Source organism: Oncorhynchus tshawytscha, linkage group LG29, assembly GCF_018296145.1.
Source record: "Oncorhynchus tshawytscha isolate Ot180627B linkage group LG29, Otsh_v2.0, whole genome shotgun sequence".
Classification (NCBI taxonomy): domain Eukaryota; kingdom Metazoa; phylum Chordata; class Actinopteri; order Salmoniformes; family Salmonidae; genus Oncorhynchus; species Oncorhynchus tshawytscha.
This window is the reverse complement of record NC_056457.1, coordinates 12,957,255-12,983,064: the sequence shown is the minus strand read 5'-3', so window position 1 is coordinate 12,983,064 and position 25,810 is coordinate 12,957,255. Positions and strand designations below refer to the sequence as shown.

The window sequence follows — 25,810 nt, the reverse complement described above, 5'->3', positions numbered from 1 at the left end:
TTATTTCATCACATTCCCAGTGGGTCAGAAGGTTACATACACTCAAATAATATTTGGTAGCATCGCCTTTAAATTGTTTAACTTGGGTCAAATGTTTCGGGTAGCCTTCCACAAGCTTCCCACAAGTTGGGTGAATTTTGGCCCATTCCTCCTGACAGAGCTGGTGTAACTGAGTCAGGTTTGTAGGCCTTCTTGCTCACACACACTTTTTCAGTTCTGCCCACAAATGTTCTATAGGATTGAGGTCAGGGCTTTGTGATGGTCCCTCCAATACCTTAACTTTGTTGTCCTTAAGCCATTTTGCCACAACTTTGGAAGTATGCTTGTTCAATGTTCATTTGGAAGACCCATTTGTGACCAAACTTTAACTTCCTTGCTGATGTCTTGAGATGTTGCATCAATATATCCACATAATTATCCTCCCTCATGATGCCATCTATTTTGTGAAGTGCGCCAGTAACACCTGCAGCAAAGCACCCTCATAACATGATGCTGCCACCCCGTGCTTTATGGATGGGATGGTGTTCTTCGGCTTTTTCCTCCAAACATAACAATGGTCATTATGGCCAAACAGTTCTATTTTTGTTTCATCAGACCAAAGGACATTTCTCCAAAAAGTACGATTTTTTCCCCATGTGCAGTTGCAAACCGTTGTCTGGCTTTTTTTATGGCGGTTTTGGAGCAGTGGCTTTTTCCTTGCTGAGCGGCCTTTGAGGTTATGACGATATAGGACTTGTTTTACAGTGGATATAGATACTTTTGTACCTGTTTCCTCCAGCATCTTCACAAGGACCTTTGCTGTTGTTCTGGGATTGATTTGCAGTTTTTGCACCAAAATATGTTAATCTCTAGGAGACAGAAGGCGTCTCCTTCCTGAGCGGTATGACGGCTGCGTGGTCCCATGGTGTTTATTATACTTACGTACTATTGTTTGTACAGATGAATGTGGTACCTTCAGGCATTTAGAAATTGCTCCCAAGGATGAACCAATTTTTTTTCTGAGGTCTTGCCTGATTTCTTTTGATTTTCCCATGATGTCAAGCAAAGAGGCGCTGAGTTTGAAGGTAGACCTTGAAATACATCCACAGGTACACCTCTAATTTACTAAAATAATGTCAATTAGCCTATCAGAAGCTTCTAAAGAAATGCCATAATTTTCTGGAATTTTCTAAGTCGTATAAAGGCACAGTCAATTTAGTGTATGTAAACTTCTGAGCCACTGGAATTATGATACAGTGAAATAATCTGTCTCTAAACAATTGTTGGAAAAACGACTTGTGTCATGCACAAAGTAGATGTCCTAACCGACATGCCAAAAATATGGTTTGTTCACAAGAAATGTGTGGAGTGGTTGAAAAACGTGTTTTAATGACTCCAACCTAAGTGTATGTAAACTTCTGACTTCAACTGTACATATTTAGCACAAGTCAAAAGTTTGGACACACATACTCATTCAAGGGTTTTCCTTTATTTGTACTATTTTCTACATTGTACATTAATACTGAAGACATCACAACTATGAAATAACACATATGGAATCATGTAGTAACCAAAAACGTGAGGATCTGGGGCCCATGCCAAATCTTTTCAGCCTCTTAAGGGGGAAGAGGTGTTGTCTTGCCCTCTTCACAACTGCGTTGGTGTGTGTGGATCATGATAGATCCTTAGTGATGTGGACACAGAAAACTTGAAGCTCTCGACCCGCTCAACTACAGCTCTGTCGATGTGAATGGGGTGTGTACACTCCATTTCCTGTAGTCCACGATTTGCTCCTTTGTCTTGCTGACATTGAGGGAGAGATTGTTCTGGCACCCCACTGACAGGTCTCTCTGACCTCCTCCCTATAGGCTGTCTATAGTTGTCGGTGATCAGGCCTACTACCGTCACCAATGATGGTGTTGAAGTCGCTTGCAACCATGCAGTGGTGGGTGAACAGAGAGTACAGGGGGGGAGTAAGCACGCACCCCTGAGGGGCTTTCTTGTTGATGGTCAATTTGGCAGATGTGTTGTTACTTACCCTCATCACCTATGTTGAACGCTGAGCTGTAGTCATTGAACAGCAATGTCACATGGGTGATCCTTTTTTCCAGAGGGGAAAGGGCAGTATGGAGTGCAATAGAGATTGCACCATCAGTGGGTCTGCTGGGGCGATATGCGAATCAGTCTTCTCCTCGATGCACAAATAGTCACGAAACCAAACATGGTAATCACCATCCCTCAAGTAAATAACTTGTTATTCAACCATAAATATAGGCCTAAGACGAATGTTCAAATAATACTTCTTCCTCTTGTCTCGATATAGTAACACATATGGAGTAAACATCTTTAATAATAACTGTACTAAATGTCATAACAGCCCTTCACTGAGGAGTCGTTGGCCTGTGACACAGTCAGACTTCTATTCTCTTCACAGCGGAAAGTGGCAGCTGTAGAATCAGGCGTCCAAACAGTCTCTCTCAGAGCCCAGGACGCCTTTTTACACTATTTATAGTAAATGGGCTTTTTGTGACAAAAGTTGGCAGAGGAGCACTTCTTCTAGCTAAGGGATCTTGTTCATTTGAGACGTGGTCGGTCAGCGCTCACATTTCATCCGCACTCTGACTCTGCTCCGAACATGCCAATGACAACAAATCTGTGCCCCGGGGTACCACACGTCCTTTTCACTACTGTCAAATCAGCCGCTCCCGAATGTCAGCCAGCGCGCCATCTCTCCTGTCAGCGTGGCTGCTGACGCCAGGCTAAATCATCGTCCATCCAGGCTCTCAGGAGCCAGCCGTTTATATTCAGTGCCACATTGGTGTCAGAGAGGGGAGCCAGTGGTGGAGCCTGTGGTGCCGGATGCTCTGTACTACAACTACACAGTCACCTGCATCTGAAATGGCATCCTATTCGCTATATACTGCAGTGCTTTCAGCAGAGCTGGGTTCTATATAGTGCACTATATAGGGTATAGGATGTCATTTATTTAGCATCCCTAGCCTTTACCACCACAGCTTTAGCTCCACTCCAATCATAATCAGCTGCTTGATCATGTTGGCTGATCCCCATCAGAGCAACTAAGGATGCCAGTTCACAGAGAAAGCCTTGTATATTATATTAGAACGGGCACTTTTGGCCACAATTTGCTAATTTTGCTCGACCTTTGTGATTCATTCAAAAAGACATGCGAAAGCTCGATAGTAGGGAAAGTGGAGGAGGGTGACAAAGTTAAGACAGGGTAAAGTATTGAAAGTTATAGCTGGAGTCAAACTGTGATATAAACTCTTTTTCTCCCTGTCTTTCAGATGATCCAACCCAGGTTGGAAAAGGTTTTGCTGTCATTACGGTGCTGGACATCAATGACAACCCTCCGGTATTTGCCATTGAGTATGAGACCCTCTTGTGTGAGAATGCCGCTCCTGGACAGGTGAGAAACTGAAGATACTGTACGTTTTCTGATGGGGAAGGAAATGATATACATTGCTTATATACTTTTAAAATGTCAGATATTTAATAATTTAGTGTGTTCCTCACACACTGTTTGATTCCCATTGGTTGGCATCATGCGGCCTTTGGAAACCAATATTCCCAATAAAACTTGAATCGGTCCCAGACTGTATGGATCATCCCCTTTCAAAGCTTGAGGTAATTTCAGGGAGACACTTTTAGATCAAATTGCAGGTATTGTTGGTGTTTGTATCCTTAATTATCAATGTTACAGTCATTTCTGCTGCTGCTGCCAGCTGAATTAATGACAGTGTTTGAATTTCCCGTGGCTCTACAATGATATCATAGAGTAACATGATATTTCATGCTGGGGTGGAGTGGGTGTCTGCCCGGGTCTGATTCCTCATTCGGAGTGTGTGTGAGTGTGTGTGTGCGTGCGTGTGCATGTGTGTGTGTATAATTAGAGGATCAGTGTGGCGGGCACTGGAGCGGAAAATGCATCACAACATTATGCAAATGAAACAGGGGAAGGCTGGAATTTAGTTTCAGAAAGGCGTGTCAGGCGCTTTAGCCGTGCAATACATTCTCTCTGTGTTTAGCATTTGGCCTCATTGTCGCCAAATGACTGCTGCAATGGCAATTCGTCTACTCCTGGCATTTGGAAAACACAATCAGAGGGGGGAAAAGGCAAGCATGTAGAACTGAATAAGTACGATTGATCAAAATGATGCATTGATTTGGGAATGGCTATTAGGCCTGTTTAAATATGTTATTTACATTCCCCTTGATCACAGTGGGGTGTACAAGAATAACAAAATGATTTGATTTGGAAAATGAAAGCAGTCTTACGTAGCCTACACATTCGTCTTGTAACCACAGTATGATATAAATCTGTTCTGCCATGGGAACCAGTTAAACTCTTTGGTTTGGGGACAATTTGCCTTCAAGTCTGTAGGATCGTTAAAAGGCTATTGGTAGTTTGGTAGTCCATTTGACGCAAAACTGAATGAACAGCTTAACCAGAGCCACAGACTTCTGTTGCCCGCCTATCCCATCAAGTAGATTGTTTGGTCGATTAAGAGTTTCAATGTGTTGACATTTCTTGTTCTCACATATTTAATGGTCTCACTCCACAAATGAGTCATTACCTTGGAGTGAAATTATAATTTTCTTGATTGAGGTGTTTGAAAATATTACATTATTGTGTTGAAATGTTGGACCATATTGTGTAGCATGCCATCTCCTGTCCATGCCCTTTGAATAGCATTATTTTTAGGACTTTGCTTTTTCTCTTTCAATAAAAAGCTCTCTGCTGCACTTTAAGCTAGCCTATACATCACATGCATTTGTCCTTGTCACACCATGATACATGAGGAAATTGCTTTACCTTTACGTGCCATCACCTTCCTTACCTTGTTCTCATACACTACAGTTGTGTGTCAGAGGCAGCCCAGGGTTTGACTCAGAGTAGGAGTGCTGATCTTGGATCGTGTCTCCCCTGTCTGTGTAATCTTATTCATTACGATCTAAAAGGCTAAACTGATCCTAGAAGAGCAGTGCTTGAATTGTTTTCTTTCAAATCCTTGATTGAGCTTGCCTGGCAAAATCAGACTAATTGAATACTCCCAAATCTTCAAACCATCAGTCTCTCTGGCTCTCCAGGCAGGATCAATCAAACACTTAAAATATTTAAAAGTAAACACTATTTGAACACAGGTCTGGTCAACGCACTGGTCTAATTATTATTTCTTCCCTCATACCTGTAAAAGTGCCAGGCCAATGTGTCATGGTTGACCTGTTTAACCATATGTACCACACATGTTTTCTTTAGACAGAACTAGTTCAACAGCACCACTTTTTTCCCTTTTTTTCGAAGAGAATGGTGCTGGAGGCGATGGCTGCCGTTTTACGTGCTCCTAACCAACTGTGCTATTTTGTTAATTTTTTCAGGTTGTTTGTAACTTGTTTTTTAAAACTTATTTTGTACATAATGTTGCTGCTACCATCACTTATGGTATCACTCACTTCTGGACATCAGAACAGCGATAATTCACCTCGAACTGTACAGAGATTTTTTCTTTAATGAGTCTGACGTGATGGATATACTGCTTTCTTAGAAACGGGCCCAAATCCCCGTAATATGCACGAAGAAAAGACGGAGAAAAAGGGGGCGGAGGTCGGGCTGCCTTCTGAGAATTCATAGGCGAGTGTGTAAACCACCTCTACCATCATTCCTATTAGCCAACGTGCAATCATTGAATAACAAAATGGATGAGCTCCAATCAAGGATATCCTACCAACGGGACATTAAAAACTGCAATATCTTATGTTTCACTGAGTTGTGGCTAAACGACGACATGGATAACATACAGCAGGCAGGGTTTTCGGCGCATCTTCAAGATAGAACAGCTGCCTCCGGTCATACAAGGGGTGGCGGTCTGAGTCTATTTATAAATAACAGCTGGTGCACAAAGTCTCTACATTTTGCTCACCTGAGATAGAGTATCTCATGATAAGCTGTAGACCACACTATTTACCAATAAAGTTTTCATCTATAATTTTTGTAGCTGTCTATTTATCAACACAAACCGATGCTGGCACTTAGACAGCACTCATCAAGCTGTATCGGGTCATAAGCAAACAGGAAAATGCTCATCCAGAGGCGGCGCTGCTAGTGGCCGGGGACTTTCATGCAGGGATACTTAAATCCATTTACCTCATTTCTACCAGCATGTTATATGTACAACCAGAGGAGAAAAAAACACTAGACCGCCTTTACTCCACACACAGAGACATGTACAAAGTTCTTCCTCGCCCTCCATTTGGCAAATCTGACCATAACTCTATCCTCCTGATTCCTGCTTACAAGCAAAAACTAAAGCAGAAAGTACCAGTGACTTGCTCAATACGGAAGTGATCAGAGGACGCAAATGCTAAGCTACAGGACTGTTTTGCTAGCACCTATTTGAGAATGCTATTAATTGACTACAGCTTGGCATTCAACACCATAGTCCCCTCATAGCTCATCACTAAGGGAAGGACCCTGGGACTAAACACCTCCGACTGCAACTGGATCCTGGACTTCCTGACTGGCTACCCCCAGGAGGTAAGGGTAGGTAACAACACATCTGCCACACTGATCCTCAGCACAGGGGCCCCTCAGGGGTGTATGCTCAGGCCCCTCCTGTACTCTGCATGGCCAAGCACGACTCCAACGCCATCACTAAGTTTGCCGATGACACAACAGTGGTAGGCCTGATCACCAACAACAGTGAGACAGCCTATAGGGAGGTCAGAGACCTGGCAGTGTGGTGGCAGGATAACAATCTCTCCTTCAACGTGATCAAGACAAAGGTGATTATTGTGGACTACAGAATATGATTGTGGACTGAGCACACGCCCATTCTCATGGATTGGGATGTGTGGAGCAGGTTGAGTGTCCACATCACCAACAGACTATCATGGTCCAAACAAACCAAGACAGTCGTGAAGAGGGCATGACAATGGCTATTCCCCCTCAGGAGACTGAAAAGATTTGACATGGATCCTCAGATCCTCAAAAAGTTATCCAGCTGCATCATCGAGAGCATCCTGACTGGTTGCATCACTGCCTGGTATGGCAACTGCTCGGCCTACGACCGCAAGGCACTACAGAGGGTAGTGTGTACAGCCCAGTACATCATTGGGGCCAATCTTCCTGCCATCCAGGACCTCTATACCAGTTGGTGTCAGAGGAAGGCACTAAAGATTGCCAAGGACTGCAGCCACCCTAGTCATAGACTGTTCACTCTAAGGTCTACCTACACCTGTTGTATTCGGTGCATGTGACAAATCAAATTTGATTTGATTTTTTAGTTTCTACACTGAAAAATTATGAGGTTAAAAAGAACCCAGCGCTGGTTAAATAGTGGACAGGACACACACATCGGGTTTCACTTAGCCTCGTCACAAACCAGGCTTCTCTAAAACGGGAAACCTGGGGAAGTTCCATAGCAGAAATTAGCTAAAGAGGGGTCGGAAACCTGGTGTAAATCAGTGACGCCTAGCAACATGACAAATCTTGCTTGGGGGGAGCTCCAAAGGTGCTCACCAGATTAGTGCAGTAGGAGCATCTGTCAACAAAACAAGCATGGGTGACAAAACATTTTAGAATGTTTGCAGCATGCAGCATTTCTCTTTTATTTCGAGGTGAGCTAAAGTTCCAGGAAGAGGGTAGAAATGGTCTACAATGCTGGCCGAATCAATATTTTTAATTCTGATGTTTCTAATGTGATAATTGTCTGTAAAGGCTAGCATGAGGGGAAAGAAGTAGCTAGCCACAATGAGGTTAGTTTTTACCTTGTCAGCTACCTACTGTAGGTATAACTAACTAGCTAGCTACTTGCTAGTTAAATATCTCTCAAGATTATAAAGCCAACAAAATTTTAAGAAAAACTGCATATTAGTGACCTAAAAGGTTAGCAGCTTATCTAAGGTCAGTGATACATACAGCAACCATGCACTGTCTATGGGACCAACTGCAATCATGTTGCAAGCAACATTGATAAAATGAACGAAATAAAATAAAATGAACCTCATACAATGTTACCTGTAATGCTCATCTTCCGTAACCTAATAGTCATTTCCTTATTTTCATACAGTACTGAACCCCCTCCCCTCTTTATTGCAGGATTGTGATGGATGATTAATCTACATTGACACTAGTTCATTTTAAATAATAGTTTACCAATTAAAATAAGTTTAAGAACTTCACTTCAAAGAATCAATAATTCATCACTTCAAAATGTACAAATAACTAATATGGAAAGATTAGACATCTTAATCTAAACAACAGTAGATAATTGAGTAGTAACAAGTAGGCTAATATTGCTAAAGCATGATTTCAGGTGAGAAGAAAGAAACGACATACCAGTGGTGGCGAACATTGCTCCACTGATCCCTGATCTACTGGGTGAGCAGACTTATTTTATTCCAGCTTTGCAATAGCACACTTGATTATCAAAAGTTGAGTCAGGAGTGTTATCTCTGGGCTGAAACAGAACCCTGCACACCCAGCAAATCTCCAGTAGGGTTGGCCTGCTCCAAATGTAGTAGGTTTATACATTGTGTGTGATCTTTAACTGTATTTTTGTTTACTTTTGATAACATAAGTAGGTCATAACATACTGTATAACCCATGTCATATAGGATGTACCCTTAGTCTCTTGGGACATGCAAACAGGCTTCCACAGTTTAACATATCTGAGGACAAAAAACATCACAAACAAACAGGCTTCATTATACTCAAATTTGACAGCACTGAAAAATATGTTGCTATTATCTCTCTGTCCTCAAACTCCTCCCCTCTAGGGACTTGAACTGGATAATCTTTTCATAATGCCCTCCCACGAAATTACCTGCCCTATCCAGTATCCAGTAGCCTACACTGTCCCTTTACTGACAGCTGGAACTGAAATGTCAACCTATTCAATGGCTGTTATCTACAAATGTATTTGGAGACTGAGTTTTAATTTACAATGATTTGATTAAGATAGCTGGCTAATAGAATGTTAGCTAGCTGATGACATTTATTTGACTTTGCTAAACAGTATGTAAAGTTAGCTAGCTAGCAGCTCTGTTTGCCTACAAAGTGGCCTACTGTAGCCAGCTAGCTAGCTAGCTAATAATACTTACGCTCGTCGTCGGATGATAAATGACCGGACCAAGGTGCAGCGTGGTAGGCGTATATTCTCTTTTTATTTGATAACGTAACACCGTGAAAAAAAAATGAACACAAACCGAACGTAAAGCTAGTCGTGCATAAAGCAACAAACAAAGACAAGATCCCACAAAATCCAAAATAGACAGAAAAGCTGCCTCCGATTGGGAAACAAACACGCCAACATAGAAATAGAAAACCTAGAATGCCCACCCTAATCACACCCTGACCTAACCAAATAGAGAAATAAAAAGGCTCGCTAAGGTCAGGGCGTGACAAATACATTGTTTTTTACCATAAAAAAAATGATTTACTTAAATCAATAAGTTCTCCCACTGCCTGTTTTTGGGGTCCTTACAGAAACAAAGTAATGGGCATTTTTCATGAAATTTTAGGTGGGGTGGTAGCAAAGCTCAGCCAGCAGCCATGTGGATGAATAGAGACACGTAATAAAGTCTGTCAACAAAGCAGTTAAGAACATGTTGACTTTACCAGCATAATCCATTTCCAATTTCAATAAATATAAATCACAGACTGACGGCTACACTTGATTACTTGAAAACTAGCATAGGCAACAACTACCCGGATTGACAACTGTGTCACACATAACACACAGCACCCCTTCTACGGCCGTGTTGGGGGATGGTTCTTGAAATGTAACATACTGTAGTATAGTATTCTACAATATATTAAAACATTTTATAGTAAGCACAACAGGATCGAGGGATACTACAGTGTGTAGTATAATATTCTACGGTATAAGTTTACTACATAATTCTATTGTAAGTACTGTAGTATTCTGTGGTAAACTGTAGTATTTTTTCATGTGGGAATGTCCCTACTAAGCCATGCCTCCAGTCTTACCATCTGACCTGGTGGACCCTAGCTCAATAACTCAGCATCAACAACCCAACTTAAAGAAAACAATGGGTTGTTTGTGACCCAACTGGCTAGGTCCAATATTTACCAAAATTGGGTTGTTTTTAATCATTTTATAGAATGCACTGCCTGTGGCATTATGCAAATATAAAAAAATATATAGATATAATAAAAATATATATAAAAATAAGGGGGAAAAGTTTACATTTGAGCTGGATAAAAACCCTATTTGAATAACAAGGAGCCATCAAGCTGTCTGTTTTATACCAGGATGGGTGGACTTGTTAGCCTTGCAGCTGTACAATGCAAAGCAGAGCCTCCCTATCTTTTTAATTAACATGTATCTCTCTATACGTCCACCCTCGGGAATGGAACAGCAGAGAGCACACAAACAAACTCCTATAGACTCTATCTGCACATGGGCAGCCGCCTTCCCACTTCCCAACAAGCTTAGTTAAAACCTACAGCTGCCCACTGGAGAACTTCTCCCCCATTGGCCTGTAAGATTAAAACATAATGTTTGCCGTTCGGCTCAGGCTGTGTGGCTCTGTAGCACAGATTAGCCGGGAGCGCGGTGGTTGGAATAACCTGCCATCATTCAGGCCTAATTAGGGGCCGTCTCGTGGCACTGGCTCTCTCCAGAGACGCTACTTGTTACGGATCATCGGTGTGTCTGTCTTCTGCCATAATATTAATTTATATTACAACGGAGAGGAGGGGGGGAAGAGGGAGAGAGCAGAGGTCACACGCTTACAATCATTTCCATCAGTGTAGCTATTACATAAATGAGTGGGCTTTCTTGGCATTCTGCTGCCCCAATCTGCCACCCTGTGCCCCACCCCACCCCTCCCCTCTCACCCAACACACAGCCCCCGATAGACCTTGTCCCATCAAGTGCCCCCTTACTTTGTTATGTTTGTTTTTGTTTTCCATTGGGCTCCTCTATTGATTGAAGAAGGAAAACTACAGAAGTTAATCATAGCTACCAAAGTGAGGTTGATATATTTTCTTCATTATTTAAATCTGTTGTAAATATTTGTTCTATTAAAATAATATGTGTGTTTTCACATATTGTACTTCTTCTTCCTGTTCCAATTAAGATTCATTATAGGTGTTTCTTGAAGATGGTAGTCAGAAACAAAACATTTAATTGAAGGGGGAGTTGGAAAAACAACGTCTTGGCACATGTGTCAGGAGAGAGAAAAAGAGGGACAGTTCAGTTGAATCTGTAAAAAGGGTGTAACACGATTCAAAATAGTGTATATGGTGACCCTCAACAGCATCTTAGCTCAGGTATTCAGTGTTCTCAGACAGACAGGTAGCTTCAGGTACACAGAGTCTCTCTCTTTTTAAAAACACTTTCCTATAACCTCTCACAGAGACCCGGGTCTCTTTTTCAAATGATCCCCACAATATACAGTACCAGTCAACAGCTTGGATACACCTACTCATTCAAGGGTTTTTCTTTATTTTAACTATTTGCTACATTGTAAAATAATAGTGAAGACATCAAAACTATGAAAAGTCGGTAACCAAAAAAGTGTTCAAAAATGCAAATATATTTTATATTTAATATCCTTCAAAGTAACCGCCCTTTGCTGTGCCGGTCCTCATGAGAGCCAGTTTCATCATAGCGCTTGATGGCTGTTGCGACTGCATTTGAAGAAATTTCAAAGTTCTTGAAATGTTTCGGATTGACTCACCTTCATGTCTTAAAGTAATGATGAACTGTCGTCTCTCTTTGCTTATTTGAGCTGTTCTGGCCATAATATGGACTTGGTATTTTACCAAAAATGTCTATCTTCTCTATACCACCCCTACCCTGTCACAACACAACTGATTGGCTCAAATACATTAAGAAGGAAATCAATTCGACAAATGAACTTTTAACAAGGCACACCAGTTAATTGAAATGCATTCCAGGTGACTACCTCATGAAGCTGGTTGAGAGAATGCCAAGAGTGTGCAAAGCTGTCATCAAGGCAAAGGGTGGCTACTTTGTTTCAATTAATTTGTTTAACACTTTTTTGGTTACTACATGATTCCATATGTGTTTTTTCATAGTTTTGATGTCTTCACTATTATTCTACAATGTAGAAAATAGTCCAAAAATTAAGAAAAAGCCTTGAATGAGTAGGTGCATTCAAACGTTTCACTGGTTCTGTACAGAAATACACATTTTTAGCAGGTCACAAATTAAGATCTTATAATAGTGGACTAAATGTTCAAACTTCAGCCTGTGGACAGAACACGCGTTGGGTTATTTGTTGCCCACCAGTTGGGTCTCTTAAAGGCTCTGCATGGTCCATCTGTAGTCAGCAGCGGCATTAAAGCATTTACTGCGATAAGGTCTCCACAGAAGTCATAGCATTTATACTTCTAGCGCTTTGCGGAGCAGAGCTGTTGTCAAGGAAGTGAGTTTGTGTTTATACAGTACCTCCTGACCCACCTACCGTCAACCAATCATGTCAATGCGGAGCTATACGGAGCTATACGGATCCCTCCGGTTTTGTTTAAAAAATTGGGAGGCGCATGGTGATTGCGTCACACCCTCAATGCGGGGCCTCCAACCAAATTTACGGCTCAAGCATAAATCAGCTTTTAGTTGGGTCATTGAACTATGATCCATCGGGTCAGATCAGAAGACTGGAGGACATGGCTTAGTAGGGGTGTGGATTTTCGATTGTTCTGTTTGGCCACCCATGAGAGTAAATGTCATTCCGGTTCATCTGTTCTGTTGTGTTGTCAACACGTGTTAAGGTTGAGCACTGAGACTACATTAGTTTATTGAGGTTTACACAAGTGATAACTATCCCAAAATTGGGAGACGCATTTACACTTAAGGAACTCATACTCTTCTGTAAACCTCATTAAATCTAAAAAAGTTTCAGTGCTCAAATTTAACATGTGGAAATTTAATGACTGGAAAGACGTACTCTCATGAGTTGCCAAAAATAACTATCTAAAAGCAACGCCACTACTATAAGCCACGCCTCCAGTCTTCTCATCTGATCTGGTGGATCATAGCTCAATAACCCAGCATCAATAACCCAATTTAAAGGAAACTATGGGTTGTTTGTGACCCAACTGGGTGGGTTCAAATAACATGTGCTCTGTCCAATATTTACCCAAATTGGGTTGTTTTTTTAACCCAGCATTTTTTTGTGTATCCACATAAAAAAATACCATAGTATACTATGGTATAAATACTATAGTATTCACCGTAGTGTTTTTGCAGACTAAAATCTGCAGAAACACTACGGTGAATACTGCAGTATTTACTATAGTGTTCTACAGTATATTACAACATGTTATAGTAAGTACTACACGATCAAGGGATACTACAGTGTGTAGTATAATATTCTATGGTATACTAAAGTTTACTACATAATTCTATAGTAAGTACTGTGGGTACACTGGAGTTTAATCCATATCTGCTTTGTCTATGTCTCTTGGCTGGACGAGACTATTTTGACACACAACAGTCCTGAGTTGAGCTGGCTGACTTATATAAATGAACAGAGATTGAAACAATGGTATTTGTTGACCATTGTGAGTATTGATTACAATCAAACTCCAGAGTATGTCTGAATTAGGGCCTCAGTGGGGGTATTAGCGGTGGGTGGATGTTTAGGAAGCGTGGGGGGCGTGAGGTCTTGTCGATTTGGGGGAAATTATGTTATGTTTGATGCTGGCGCTCCGATGCGTGTGTCGAAATCGCTAAGCAGTTTACTTCGAAGCAGTGTGCCGATGCTTGTATCACTTTATCAGAAGAACATGATCAATGACGTCCGAAGATTTGTTTCATCGAAAAACCACCTGATTGGTTTGATAGAAGACAAAAAAGGCTTTTCAACACAATTGGCAAAAAACAACAACTCTATGCTACAGGAGGCTTCAATCCCCATCACTAATTCGGGGCAAGCTGTATGTCACTGTGTGTCACTGATGTGGGTGTTGTTTTCGGTGTTGATGCCGCGGTGGGGGCAGGAGTGAAACTGCGAGAAGCAAGGGGTGTGAAAACCATGGACCCTGCCCCCTCCCAGTGTCAACACCACCCCATGATGACATCCATCTACCCACCCCCCCATCTCCCGTAGCCATGGTAACAGTCCGTGTATATTTGAACTCTGGATTCAACTTTCAATACCACCCGTTATCTTGTGTGGAAAAAGATCCTCATCATCTGTATATGGACAGCCTGACTGATGTAAATGATAAACTTGGGCCAATCAAATTAATGAGCCGGATTGTCTGTCCATGCTGACGTGTTGAGTGCCGCAAACGTGTAATTTCACCTATGCATGATGAAACCTTTGACAGTGTTCGTTATGCCCGCTCTAGAGACAAGTGATGATAATTCAATCACGACTAGAGTTAGGTGTCAAGTTGCTGTACGGCCGTTATAAAGAGAGGCAGCAATCACGGTTGTTGTCGCAGTCAAAAAACAAATGGTAAGATATAAAATCGAGATCTCGTTCTACAGCCCTGTCTAAACCCAGACACTTTGAAAGTGATCATTTGTAAGGTTTTCTTTTGCCTTATCTTGATTTAGCTCAGACAAGTTAGGAGGCCATCTAACTTTATAGAGGGGCAATTTATCTGTAATTTATCTCTAATCAGGTTGTGGGGCAGTAGGATCGGGCAAGGACGGAGGTGTGTGTGTGCGCGTTACTTTGAATGAGCAAACATTCCCTGCCTTCCTCTGTGTTTATCCGGTGCCGACGTAAAGGCACAAATGAAGACATGGTGGCCCTTTTATGTCTATTTGATCTGAGACCCAGCCGTGTGTAAACTCAAAATCCTTCTACTTCTGTGATTTATTTGACTCCTCAGTCTTGCCTCTGACAGGCACCGTTCAACTGTTAATGTCTTTCTGTGTGAATTTATGTCTACATCCGTGTCTTTTCCCTTCCGTCTCCTACTCGAACCATTAGAGGATTGGCCGCCGAAGAGCTTACGAAATGGTTTGCATCACCGCCTTGCTAATGAAAGGCATTAGATGTGTACCTTCCCTCTCACTGCAAGTCATGAATTAAATTGATACCTTCCTCAAGATGAGTTTATTGCAATATTCATAGAACATCAAATGGGTCCCATATCCTTCATTATTAGGGGTTAAGGCAAGCCACATATGTAGAGGGATGTCTGTATTTGTATTGAAATGTGTATTTCACTGCACATGCATGTTATATGAAATAATAGATGTATATTGCACCATGTGAAGAAATTATGTATTTCATGTTGCGCAGATGTGCATACAGTGCTTCCATGTTCAGGCTATAATGTCATGTATTGTAGCAGTTGCTCACTGTATCTACCATGATACACACGTCTAAACCAATGAGTGAATTTGAGATTTCTGCCAATTTTTTTTGTCTAATTTTAATCTCAGCACCAGGGAGTAGTGCACATGCAATATTCATGAAATCACACATGATGATAAAATCTCCCTGGGTCTGTCTGTCCTAATTGGCAGGGTGTCTTTCTCCACCTCCTCTAGTTTCTAATACCTGACAGCTTGTAGCTACAAGCATTTAATCAAAGATGACAACTGATAATCCATGTCTCAGCCATGGGGATCGTTGGCTGCCTTTGTGTTACGTTGTGTTTCTGTCTGAGGTTACTTTAAATGTATTCCTCAATATGGTGGGTAGTAAGTGATAATTTAGCATGAAGTGTTTTTAACCTTTTACAGAAGTGGGCTAAATCAGGGTCACACAGAGTGTTTTTGGTAGTCTTAAACTATGGGCTTAAAGAAAACGACACCTGTACCATGTCAAATATAGAGTTTAAATGTGTACCATTTTTAGTTTGCATCCCGATATTACATTTTATATACATCACAGAAGACTGAAATATAACAAAACTGTTTGACATAGAAACACCGGATTTCGGCATTTAAAAATAAGGTATGTTTATTAATTACAAAATTCTGGAAAATATGAATAACATTTCACCCATGAGGTCAGTTGAGGGTGATTTGGTCAATTGACTGCAGGAAAGGGGTATATACTATGAACTTCTTTGCTTGGATGAAATCCATGATTTTAGGGGATGTCATTAGGTTGAGGTTCTTCTTGTGGATGACTTCATTGGAAGCAGTGGAGACAAAACACTATGCTGGACTGTAGACGTAGGAATGGCGGCGTACTGTATATCACTAACTATGATGGCCCTTGTATTTGTATTTATTATGGATCCCCACTCTTCCTGGGGTCCAGCAAAATTAAGGTAGTTTATACAATTTAGGTAGTTACGGTAGTTTATACAATGTGTGTGTGTGTGTGTGTGTGTGTGTGTGTGTGTGTGTGTGTGTGTGTGTGTGTGTGTGTGTGTGTGTGTGTGTGTGTGTGTGTGTGTGTGTGTGAGTGTGTGTGTGTGTGCCAATGTTTGTGTTGCTTCACATTCCCGGCTGTTCTATAAGGTGTTTTTTATCTGTTTTTTTATCTCATTTTACTGCTTGCTTCAGTTACTTGATATGGAATAGAGTTCCATGTAGTCATGACTCTGTGTAGTACTGTGTGCCTCCCATAGTCTGTTCTGGCATTGGGGACTGTGAAGAGAACTCTTGTGGCATGTCTTGTGGGGTATGCATGGGTATCCGAGCTGTGTGCCAGTAGCTTGTCAAGACAGTTTGATGCATTCAACATATTCAATACCTCTCATAAATAAAAGTAGTGAGGAAGTCAATCTCTCCTCCACTTTCAGCCAGGAGAGGCAGCAATCACGGTTACACTAGTACCCCAGGTCATCTTAGGTTTCATTACATACAGCCGAGAAGAACTACTGAATATAAGATCAGCGTCAACTCACCATCAGTACGACCAAGAATATGTTTTTCGCGACGCGGATCCTGTGTTCTGCCTTACAACCAGGACAACGGAGTGGATTACATGCAGCGACCCAAAAAAACGACTCAGAAAAAGAGGGAAACGAAGTGGTCTTCTGGTCAGACTCCGGAGACGGGCACACCGTGCACCACTCCCTAGCATTCTTCTTGCCAATGTCCAGTCTCTTGACAACAAGGTTGATGAAATCCGAGCAAGGGTAGCATTCCAGAGGGACATCAGAGACTGTAACGTTCTATGCTTCACGCAAACATGGCTAACTGGACAGACGCTATCCGAAGCGGTGCAGCCAGCGGGTTTCTCCACGCATCGCGCTGACAGAAACAAACATCTTTCTGGTAAGAAGAGGGGCGGGGGCGTATGCCTCATGGCCAACGTGACATGGTGTGATGAAAGAAACATACAGGAACTCAAATCCTTCTGTTCACCTGATTTAGAATTCCTCACAATCAAATGTAGACCGCATTATCTACCAAGAGAATTCTCTTCGATTATAATCACAGCCGTATATATCCCCCCCCAAGCAGACACATCGATGGCTCTGAACTAACTTTATTTAACTCTCTGCAAACTAGAAACGATTTATCCGGAGGCTGCATTCATTGTAGCTGGGGATTTTAACAAGGCTAATCTGAAAACAAGACTCCCTAGATTTTATCAGCATATCGATTGCGCAACCAGGGGTGGAAAGACCCTGGATCATTGTTACTCTAACTTCCGCGACGCATATAAGGCCCTGCCCCGCCCCCCTTTCGGAAAAGCTGACCACGACTCCATTTTGTTGATCCCTGCCTACAGACAGAAACTAAAACAAGAGGCTCCCACGCTGAGGTCTGTCCAACGCTGGTCCGACCAAGCTGACTCCACACTCCAAGACTGCTTCCATCACGTGGACTGGGAGATGTTTCGTACTGCGTCAGACAACAACATTGACGAATACGCTGATTCGGTGTGCGAGTTCATTAGAACGTGCGTTGAAGATGTCGTTCCCATAGCAACGATTAAAACATTCCCTAACCAGAAACCGTGGATTGATGGCAGCATTCGTGTGAAACTGAAGGCGCGAACCACTGCATTTAATCAGGGCAAGGTGTCTGGTAACATGACTGAATACAAACAGTGCAGCTATTCCCTCCGCAAGGCTATCAAACAAGCTAAGCACCAGTACAGAGACAAAGTAGAATCTCAATTCAACGGCTCAGACACAAGAGGCATGTGGCAGGGTCTACAGTCAATCACGGACTACAGGAAGAAACCCAGCCCAGTCACGGACCAGGATGTCTTGCTCCCAGGCAGACTAAATAACTTTTTGCCCGCTTTGAGGACAATACAGTGCCACTGACACGGCCTGCAACGAAAACATGCGGTCTCTCCTTCACTGCAGCCGAAGTGAGTAAGACATTTAAACGTGTTAACCCTCGCAAGGCTGCAGGCCCAGACGGCATCCCCAGCCGCGCCCTCAGAGCATGCGCAGACCAGCTGGCCGGTGTGTTTACGGACATATTCAATCAATCCCTATACCAGTCTGCTGTTCCCACATGCTTCAAGAGGGCCACCATTGTTCCTGTTCCCAAGAAAGCAAAGGTAACTGAGCTAAACGACTACCGCCCCGTAGCACTCACATCCGTCATCATGAAGTGCTTTGAGAGACTAGTCAAGGACCATATCACCTCCACCCTACCTGACACCCTAGACCCACTCCAATTTGCTTACCGCCCAAATAGGTCCACAGACGATGCAATCTCAACCACACTGCACACTGCCCTAACCCATCTGGACAAGAGGAATACCTATGTGAGAATGCTGTTCATCGACTACAGCTCGGCATTCAACACCATAGTACCCTCCAAGCTCGTCATCAAGCTCGAGACCCTGGGTCTCGACCCCGCCCTGTGCAACTGGGTACTGGACTTCCTGACGGGCCGCCCCCAGGTGGTGAGGGTAGGCAACAACATCTCCTCCCCGCTGATCCTCAACACTGGGGCCCCACAAGGGTGCGTTCTGAGCCCTCTCCTGTACTCCCTGTTCACCCACGACTGTGTGGCCACGCACGCCTCCAACTCAATCATCAAGTTTTGCGGACGACACAACAGTGGTAGGCTTGATTACCAACAACGACGAGACGGCCTACAGGGAGGAGGCGAGGGCCCTCGGAGTGTGGTGTCAGGAAAATAACCTCACACTCAACGTCAACAAAACTAAGGAGATGATTGTGGACTTCAGGAAACAGCAGAGGGAACACCCCCATCCACATCGATGGAACAGTAGTGGAGAGGGTAGCAAGTTTTAAGTTCCTCGGCATACACATCACAGACAAACTGAATTGGTCCACTCACACAGACAGCATCGTGAGGAAGGCGCAGCAGCGCCTCTTCAACCTCAGGAGGCTGAAGAAATTCGGCTTGTCACCAAAAGCACTCACAAACTTCTACAGATGCACAATCGAGAGCATCCTGGCGGGCTGTATCACCGCCTGGTATGGCAACTGCACCGCCCTCAACCGTAAGGCTCTCCAGAGGGTAGTGAGGTCTGCACAACGCATCACCGGGGGCAAACTACCTGCCCTCCAGGACACCTACACCACCCGATGCTACAGGAAGGCCATAAAGATCATCAAGGACATCAACCACCCGAGCCACTGCCTGTTCACCCCGCTGTCATCCAGAAGGCGAGGTCAGTACAGGTGCATCAAAGCTGGGACCGAGAGACTGAAAAACAGCTTCTATCTCAAGGCCATCAGACTGTTAAACAGCCACCACTAACATTGAGTGGCTACTGCCAACACACTGTCAATGACACTGACTCTACTCCAGCCACTTTAATAATGGGAATTGATGGGAAATGATGTAAATATATCACTAGCCACTTTAAACAATGCTACCTTATATAATGTTACTTACCCTACATTATTCATCTCATATGCATACGTAGATACTGTACTCTATATCATCGACTGCATCCTTATGTAATACATGTATCACTAGCCACTTTAACTATGCCACTTGGTTTACATACTCATCTCATATGTATATACTGTACTCGATATCATCTACTGTATCTTGCCTATGCTGCTCTGTACCATCACTCATTCATATATCCTTATGTACATATTCTTTATCCCCTTACACTGTGTATAAGACAGTAGTTTTTTGGAATTGTTAGTTAGATTACTTGTTCGTTATTACTGCATTGTCGGAACTAGAAGCACAAGCATTTCGCTACACTCGCATTAACATCTGCTAACCATGTGTATGTGACAAATAAAATTTGATTTGATTTGATTTGATTTTTGATTTGAGGAGAGATTGACTTGCATATTAATAAAATGATCTCTCTGTATACATCGAAGGGCCAGCCGTGCTGCGCTGTTCTGAGCCAATTGCAATTGCAAGTCCTTTTTGTGGCATCTGACCACACGACTGAACAGTAGTCAAGATGTGACAAAACTAGGGCCTGTAGGACCTGCCTTGTTGATAGTGTTGTTAAGAAGGCAGAGCATCGCTTTATTATAGACAGACTTCTTCCCATCTTAGCTACTACGCGCATCCAACCTGGAAGCCAGCCGCACCAATGTGTCGGAGGAAACACCGTGCACCTGGCAACCTTGGTTAGCGAGCACTGCGCCGGTCCGCCACAGGAGTCGCTGGTGCTCGATGAGACAAGGACATCCCTACTGACCAAGCCCTCCCTAACCCGGGCGACGCTAGGCCAATTGTGCCTCGCCCCATGGACCTCCCGGTCGTGGCCGGTTACGACAGAGCCTGGGCACGAACCCAGAGTCTCTGATGGCACAGCGCCCTTAACCACTGCGCCACCCGGGAGGCCTAACAAGTAACTCTTTATCCACATTATAGCAGGTGGTGTAAAGCCATAACAAATACTTTTTTTCCAGCAGCGGACTATGATCAATAATGTCAAAAGCTGCACTGGAGTCTAACAAGACAGCCCCCAAAATCATTTTATCATCAATTTCTCTCAGCCAATCATCAGTCATTTGTGTATGTGCTGTGCTTGTTGAGTGTCCTTCCCTATAAGCATGCTGAAATTCTGTTGTCAATTTGTTTACTGTAAATTAGCATTGTATCTGGTCAGAAGTTTACTAAGGGTTGGTAACAGGCTGGTTGGTCAGCTATTTGAGAAGGTAAAGGGGGCTTTACTTTTCTTAATTAGCGGGATGTCTTTAGCTTCCCTCCAGGCCCGAGGGCACACGCTCTCTAGTAGGTTTAAATTGAAGATGTGGCAAATAGGAGTGGCAATATCGTCTGCTATTATCCTCAGTAATTTTCTATCTAGATTGTCAGACCCTGGTGTCTTGTCATTATTGATAGACAACAACATTTTTTTTCACCTCTTCTGTATATTATATGTCTGCATAGGTTCTAAGCATACCTCTACCTGTTCAAATGTAATTTTAATGAGGGTGTCATTCTGACTGTTGTAAATCACACATCTCAATATACTGCACTACATAGCTACATATGAGGGCACAGAGGTCCGGACCTCGGTCATTTTTTTGCATTCAAAAAAATCTACAAAAACTCAGGAACTCAGTCAGGAACTCAACTAACTGTTGAGTTAGAATAGTAGAATACATAAGGTGTAATTTCAAAACTTGGTTGTGCATCAGCAGTTTTCCTCTTGTTATGTGTCTCACTGACAGTCACTCACTTAGCAGTCAATTAACATTTTAGATTGGTAAATGAATCTACTTAGTCTGGCCAGCTATCTAAACTTTTAGTAATCATGGCTGAATTACCGACCAGACACGTAGGGCAAGTGCTCAGGGGCCCTGTCCTCCAGTGGGGAGGGGGGCATTGATTTAGTTAATCACTATTTTGTTTTCAAATAAAGTATTTTTTATTATTTTTTAAAATACAATTACACATACAAAACATTTTTAAAAAGGGAATGGGTATCAGTGATTTGTGGAAACAAGTTCACAAAAATAACAAACAAATCATAAGCGACCAACTGTACAAAACCGAATAGAAAATGAACAAAAGAGAGAATTACAGACTAGGACAAAGACAGTTTTAGTCCTTTTTATCAAGATTTTTTTTTATAAAGTTTTTTTTTAAAGATAATTGCTTAGCTCTTAATACCAAGTAGTAGATCTTGTCCAATAGACAAATTAATTGAACCAAAAGGTTAGAGTTGATTTCAGGTTAATTGCTATACATTTTCTTTTTAGTCACTCTCACTCAGATATCATATTAACATGGCATAAGTCATGGCAAATTGTGTAGAAATGCAGAAAATTTGCTTTTAAAACTGCAAAAAATCTCTCCCCATCCCATGGCATAATGTGTAGAATTTCAGGAAAGTAACTATAAAACACAGTACATGGGATTCTAACACATATCATAAATACAGGCACATTTCATGGCATCATAATTAATAAAAACAACATGATATTATCCTAAGGTGCCAGATTACATTTAAACTAGTGATGCACCGATATGACATTTTTGGCCGATACCGATAACCAATATTGAAAATTTTAGCGGCCTTTTAAGCATTCTAGTACAGTTAAATAGTTAACACACACACATGGATGCAGCGGTCTAAGGCACGGCATCTCAGTGCAAGAGGCGTCACTACAGCCCCGTTTGAATCCAGGCTGTATCACATCCGGCTGTGATTGGGAGCTCCATACAGTGGTGCAGAATTGGCCCAGCGTCATCCAGGTTTGGCGGGGTAGGCCGTCATTGTAAATAAGAATTTGTTCTTAACTGACTTGCCTAGTTAACTAAAGGTTACACACATACACACACCACACTGATCAAAAAGTTATTTTGTTGGCATTTACATATGTCCCCATTATCAGTAAAATATAATCAAAACCTGTTTTTTTCACTTACTTGCTGTGCTGTTTCGTTGTTTATTTGTTCAGTCGTTTTATTCTCAACCAGGATTTCTATGGAATGCCGTTTGAGTCTTTGCTTTGGAACACCGTTTGGGTCTTTGCTATGGAACACCGTTTGGGTCTTTGCTATGGAACACCGTTTGGGTCTTTGCTATGGAACACCGTTTAGATCTTTGCTATGGAACACCGTTTAGATCTTTGCTATGGAACACCGTTTAGATCTTTGCTATGGAACACCGTTTAGATCTTTGCTATGGAACACCGTTTGGGTCTTTCCTATGGAATACCGTTTAGATCTTTGCTATGGAACACCGTTTGGGTCTTTGCTATGGAACACCGTTTAGATCTTTGCTATGGAACACCGTTTGGGTCTTTGCTATGGAACACCGTTTAGATCTTTGCTATGGAACACCGTTTAGATCTTTGCTATGGAACACCGTTTAGATCTTTGCTATGGAACACCGTTTGGGTCTTTGCTATGGAACACCGTTTAGATCTTTGCTAAGGAACACCGTTTGAGTCTTTGCTATGGAACACCGTTTGGGTCTTTGCTATGGAACACCGTTTGGGTCTTTGCTATGGAACACCTTTTGAGTCTTTGCTATGGAACACCGTTTGGGTCTTTGCTATGGAACACCGTTTGGGTCTTTGCTATGGAACACCGTTTAGGTCTTTGCTATGGAACACCGTTTGGGTCTTTGCTATGGAACACCGTTTAGATCTTTGCTATGGAACACCGTTTGAGTCTTTGCTATGGAACACCGTTTGGGTCTTTGCTATGGAATACCGTTTGGGTCTTTGCTATGGAACACCTTTTGAGTCTTTGCTATGGAACACCGTTTGGGTCTTTGCTATGGAACACCGTTTGAGTCTTTGGGTGTCAAAAAAGAAAACAAGGAACAGTAGATATATGACTGCACGTCACATAATAATTTAACGCGTTCATACATTTTGTATGTAGTTATTACACATTGATTACACTATCACTTGCATTACATGTCACAACGATTCATCAATACGTATGCTATGATGCTGGTAAAGTTGTCTCGCACACCTACAGTGCTGGTCGTTTGTTTGGATGCAAACAATGTTCTTCCCCAAAAACAAAGCAAAACAACATAATCTGTTTCAGTAGCTATAGTTAGCTAGCTAACTATATAGCTAGGTGTTATCATCTAAAATAACCCTCAAATTTATTAGACAGTTTTTATTTGATTCATGGTGGGCGGACTCATCTATGTGAAGCTAGCCACAATAAGGATTAGCCACAATAGTGGATTTTGGGGTTAGCCTTCAAAATAAAAGTACCGCACAATTATACTATTTGTATTCATTTGCATCAATGTCAATTATAAACTTTTATTTTGAAGGCAAATTCCACTATTGTGCCTAATCCTTATTGTGGCTGGCTTCACAACACATAAACATGCTTCTACACTTGCATTGCTTGCTGTTTGGGGTTTTAGGCTGGGTTTCTGTACAGCACTTTGTGACATCAGCTGATGTAAGAAGGGCTTTATAAATACATTTGATTGATTTGATTGATAACTAAGCCCAGTCGAGCCTCACTAGCCAGATGAAGCTAGTTGGCTGCTCATAACATTAGCTTTGGGCAACAGGGTTAAGTAGCTGGCTAGCTATTTATTTTCATGAACTGAAGTTCAATTTCAATAGGCGAACAACAAGTGGCAACCTAGCTAATACTTACTCACATTGTGGGCTAGGTTATGAATGCTTTGTTGCATGTGTAGTGCAACATTTTACATGGCGTCATTACGGCATGTAACTAGGTGATATAAGTATGCATGTCAGCTTTGACATCGGTTTTGCACATCGGCGTTGAACTAGACATTGGTCGATACTAATGTTGGCATTTTTAGCTAATATCGACTTATTCCGATATGTTCACCGATATATTCTGCAGCCCTAATTTAAACCAAGTATTGTTCTGCATATCTAAGCATAACTCTTGAGCTGTCTGTTTCCTCCTGATGGGTGGTTCTTTTTTTAAAGAAACAAAATATGCTTCTCTGCATCTCTGCTAAAATCTGGGTAAAAGACTGAAAGGAATGTATCTTATTGAGTACATTTAGTAATTGCTTGCAGTAATTAATTGCAGGCATAACAGCTAAGATAGTTAGACAAGCTACTCTAACTTGATTGATAGACTGAAATGGCTTGGTAAACTCTTAGAAAAAAGGGCTCCAAAAAGGTTCTCTGCGGAGAGATAGGATTCTACCAAGAACTGTTTTGATCAGAAGAACCCATTTTGGAAAACAAGGGTTCTTTGTAAGGTGAGGGGTTCTACCTAGAACCTATACATTCCTAAGAAACGTTTTTGGAAGAAATTTGGAAGAAATTTCATTTTTGGAAGAAAAGTATTTGATGATTCTTTGGAAGGCAATAAGAATTATTTGGAATCCAAGAAGGGTTCTACATAGAACCGTATATAAAATTTCCCAGCGTGCTCTATTTCAGGGAGATTTTCAAAAGTGTTTGTTTTACTGTAATAATTAAAACTATGTTTTTGCATGTACATTGCTTAGTTGATTAATTTTATGCTACACAAAGATAAATAACATAGTTTTCTAAACAAATTATATCTGTTAATAATTAGATTTATTGTACCGATTACTAAGATGGTTTTTCCAGTTTAGATGATTGAGGTAGTCTCTGTATTCAGTCTTCCTTACCATGGAAGTCGTTCTGAATGCAGGTTGTAGGTGATAAAAAATATTGTAACTCTGGTTGGACTCTAATAGGAATTACACATCAATTTGCAAGCAAGCATAATTTGACTTACAGGCCTGATGTAGCCTGTAAACCAGGTGATTTCTAACACCACTGTGTTAGGGCATAATTAAGCTCTCAAATAAAGGCCTTATGGTATATCTAATTTTTTACCTTTATTTTACAGTTAAGAACAAATTCTTATTTTCAATGACAGCCTATGAACAGTGGGTTAACTGCCTGTTCAAGGGCAGAAGAACAGATTTTGTACCTTGTCAGCTCAGGGATTTGAACTTGCAACCTTTCGGTTACCAGTCCAATGCTCTAACCACTAGGCTACACTAGGCTACACTAGGCTAC

General features: G+C 41.9%; 1 protein-coding gene across 1 annotated transcript in view; it reads left to right on the top strand.

Moving 5' to 3' along the window:
* LOC112227911 (cadherin-7-like) overlaps nt 1–25,810 on the top strand; it is a 117,988-nt gene that overhangs the window by 74,262 nt on the left and 17,916 nt on the right. Inside the window, exon 9 of the mRNA XM_024392908.2 lies at nt 3,285–3,406. Within this exon, the coding sequence (XP_024248676.1) occupies nt 3,285–3,406 (122 nt within the window). The remainder of the gene's footprint in view (nt 1–3,284; nt 3,407–25,810) is intronic.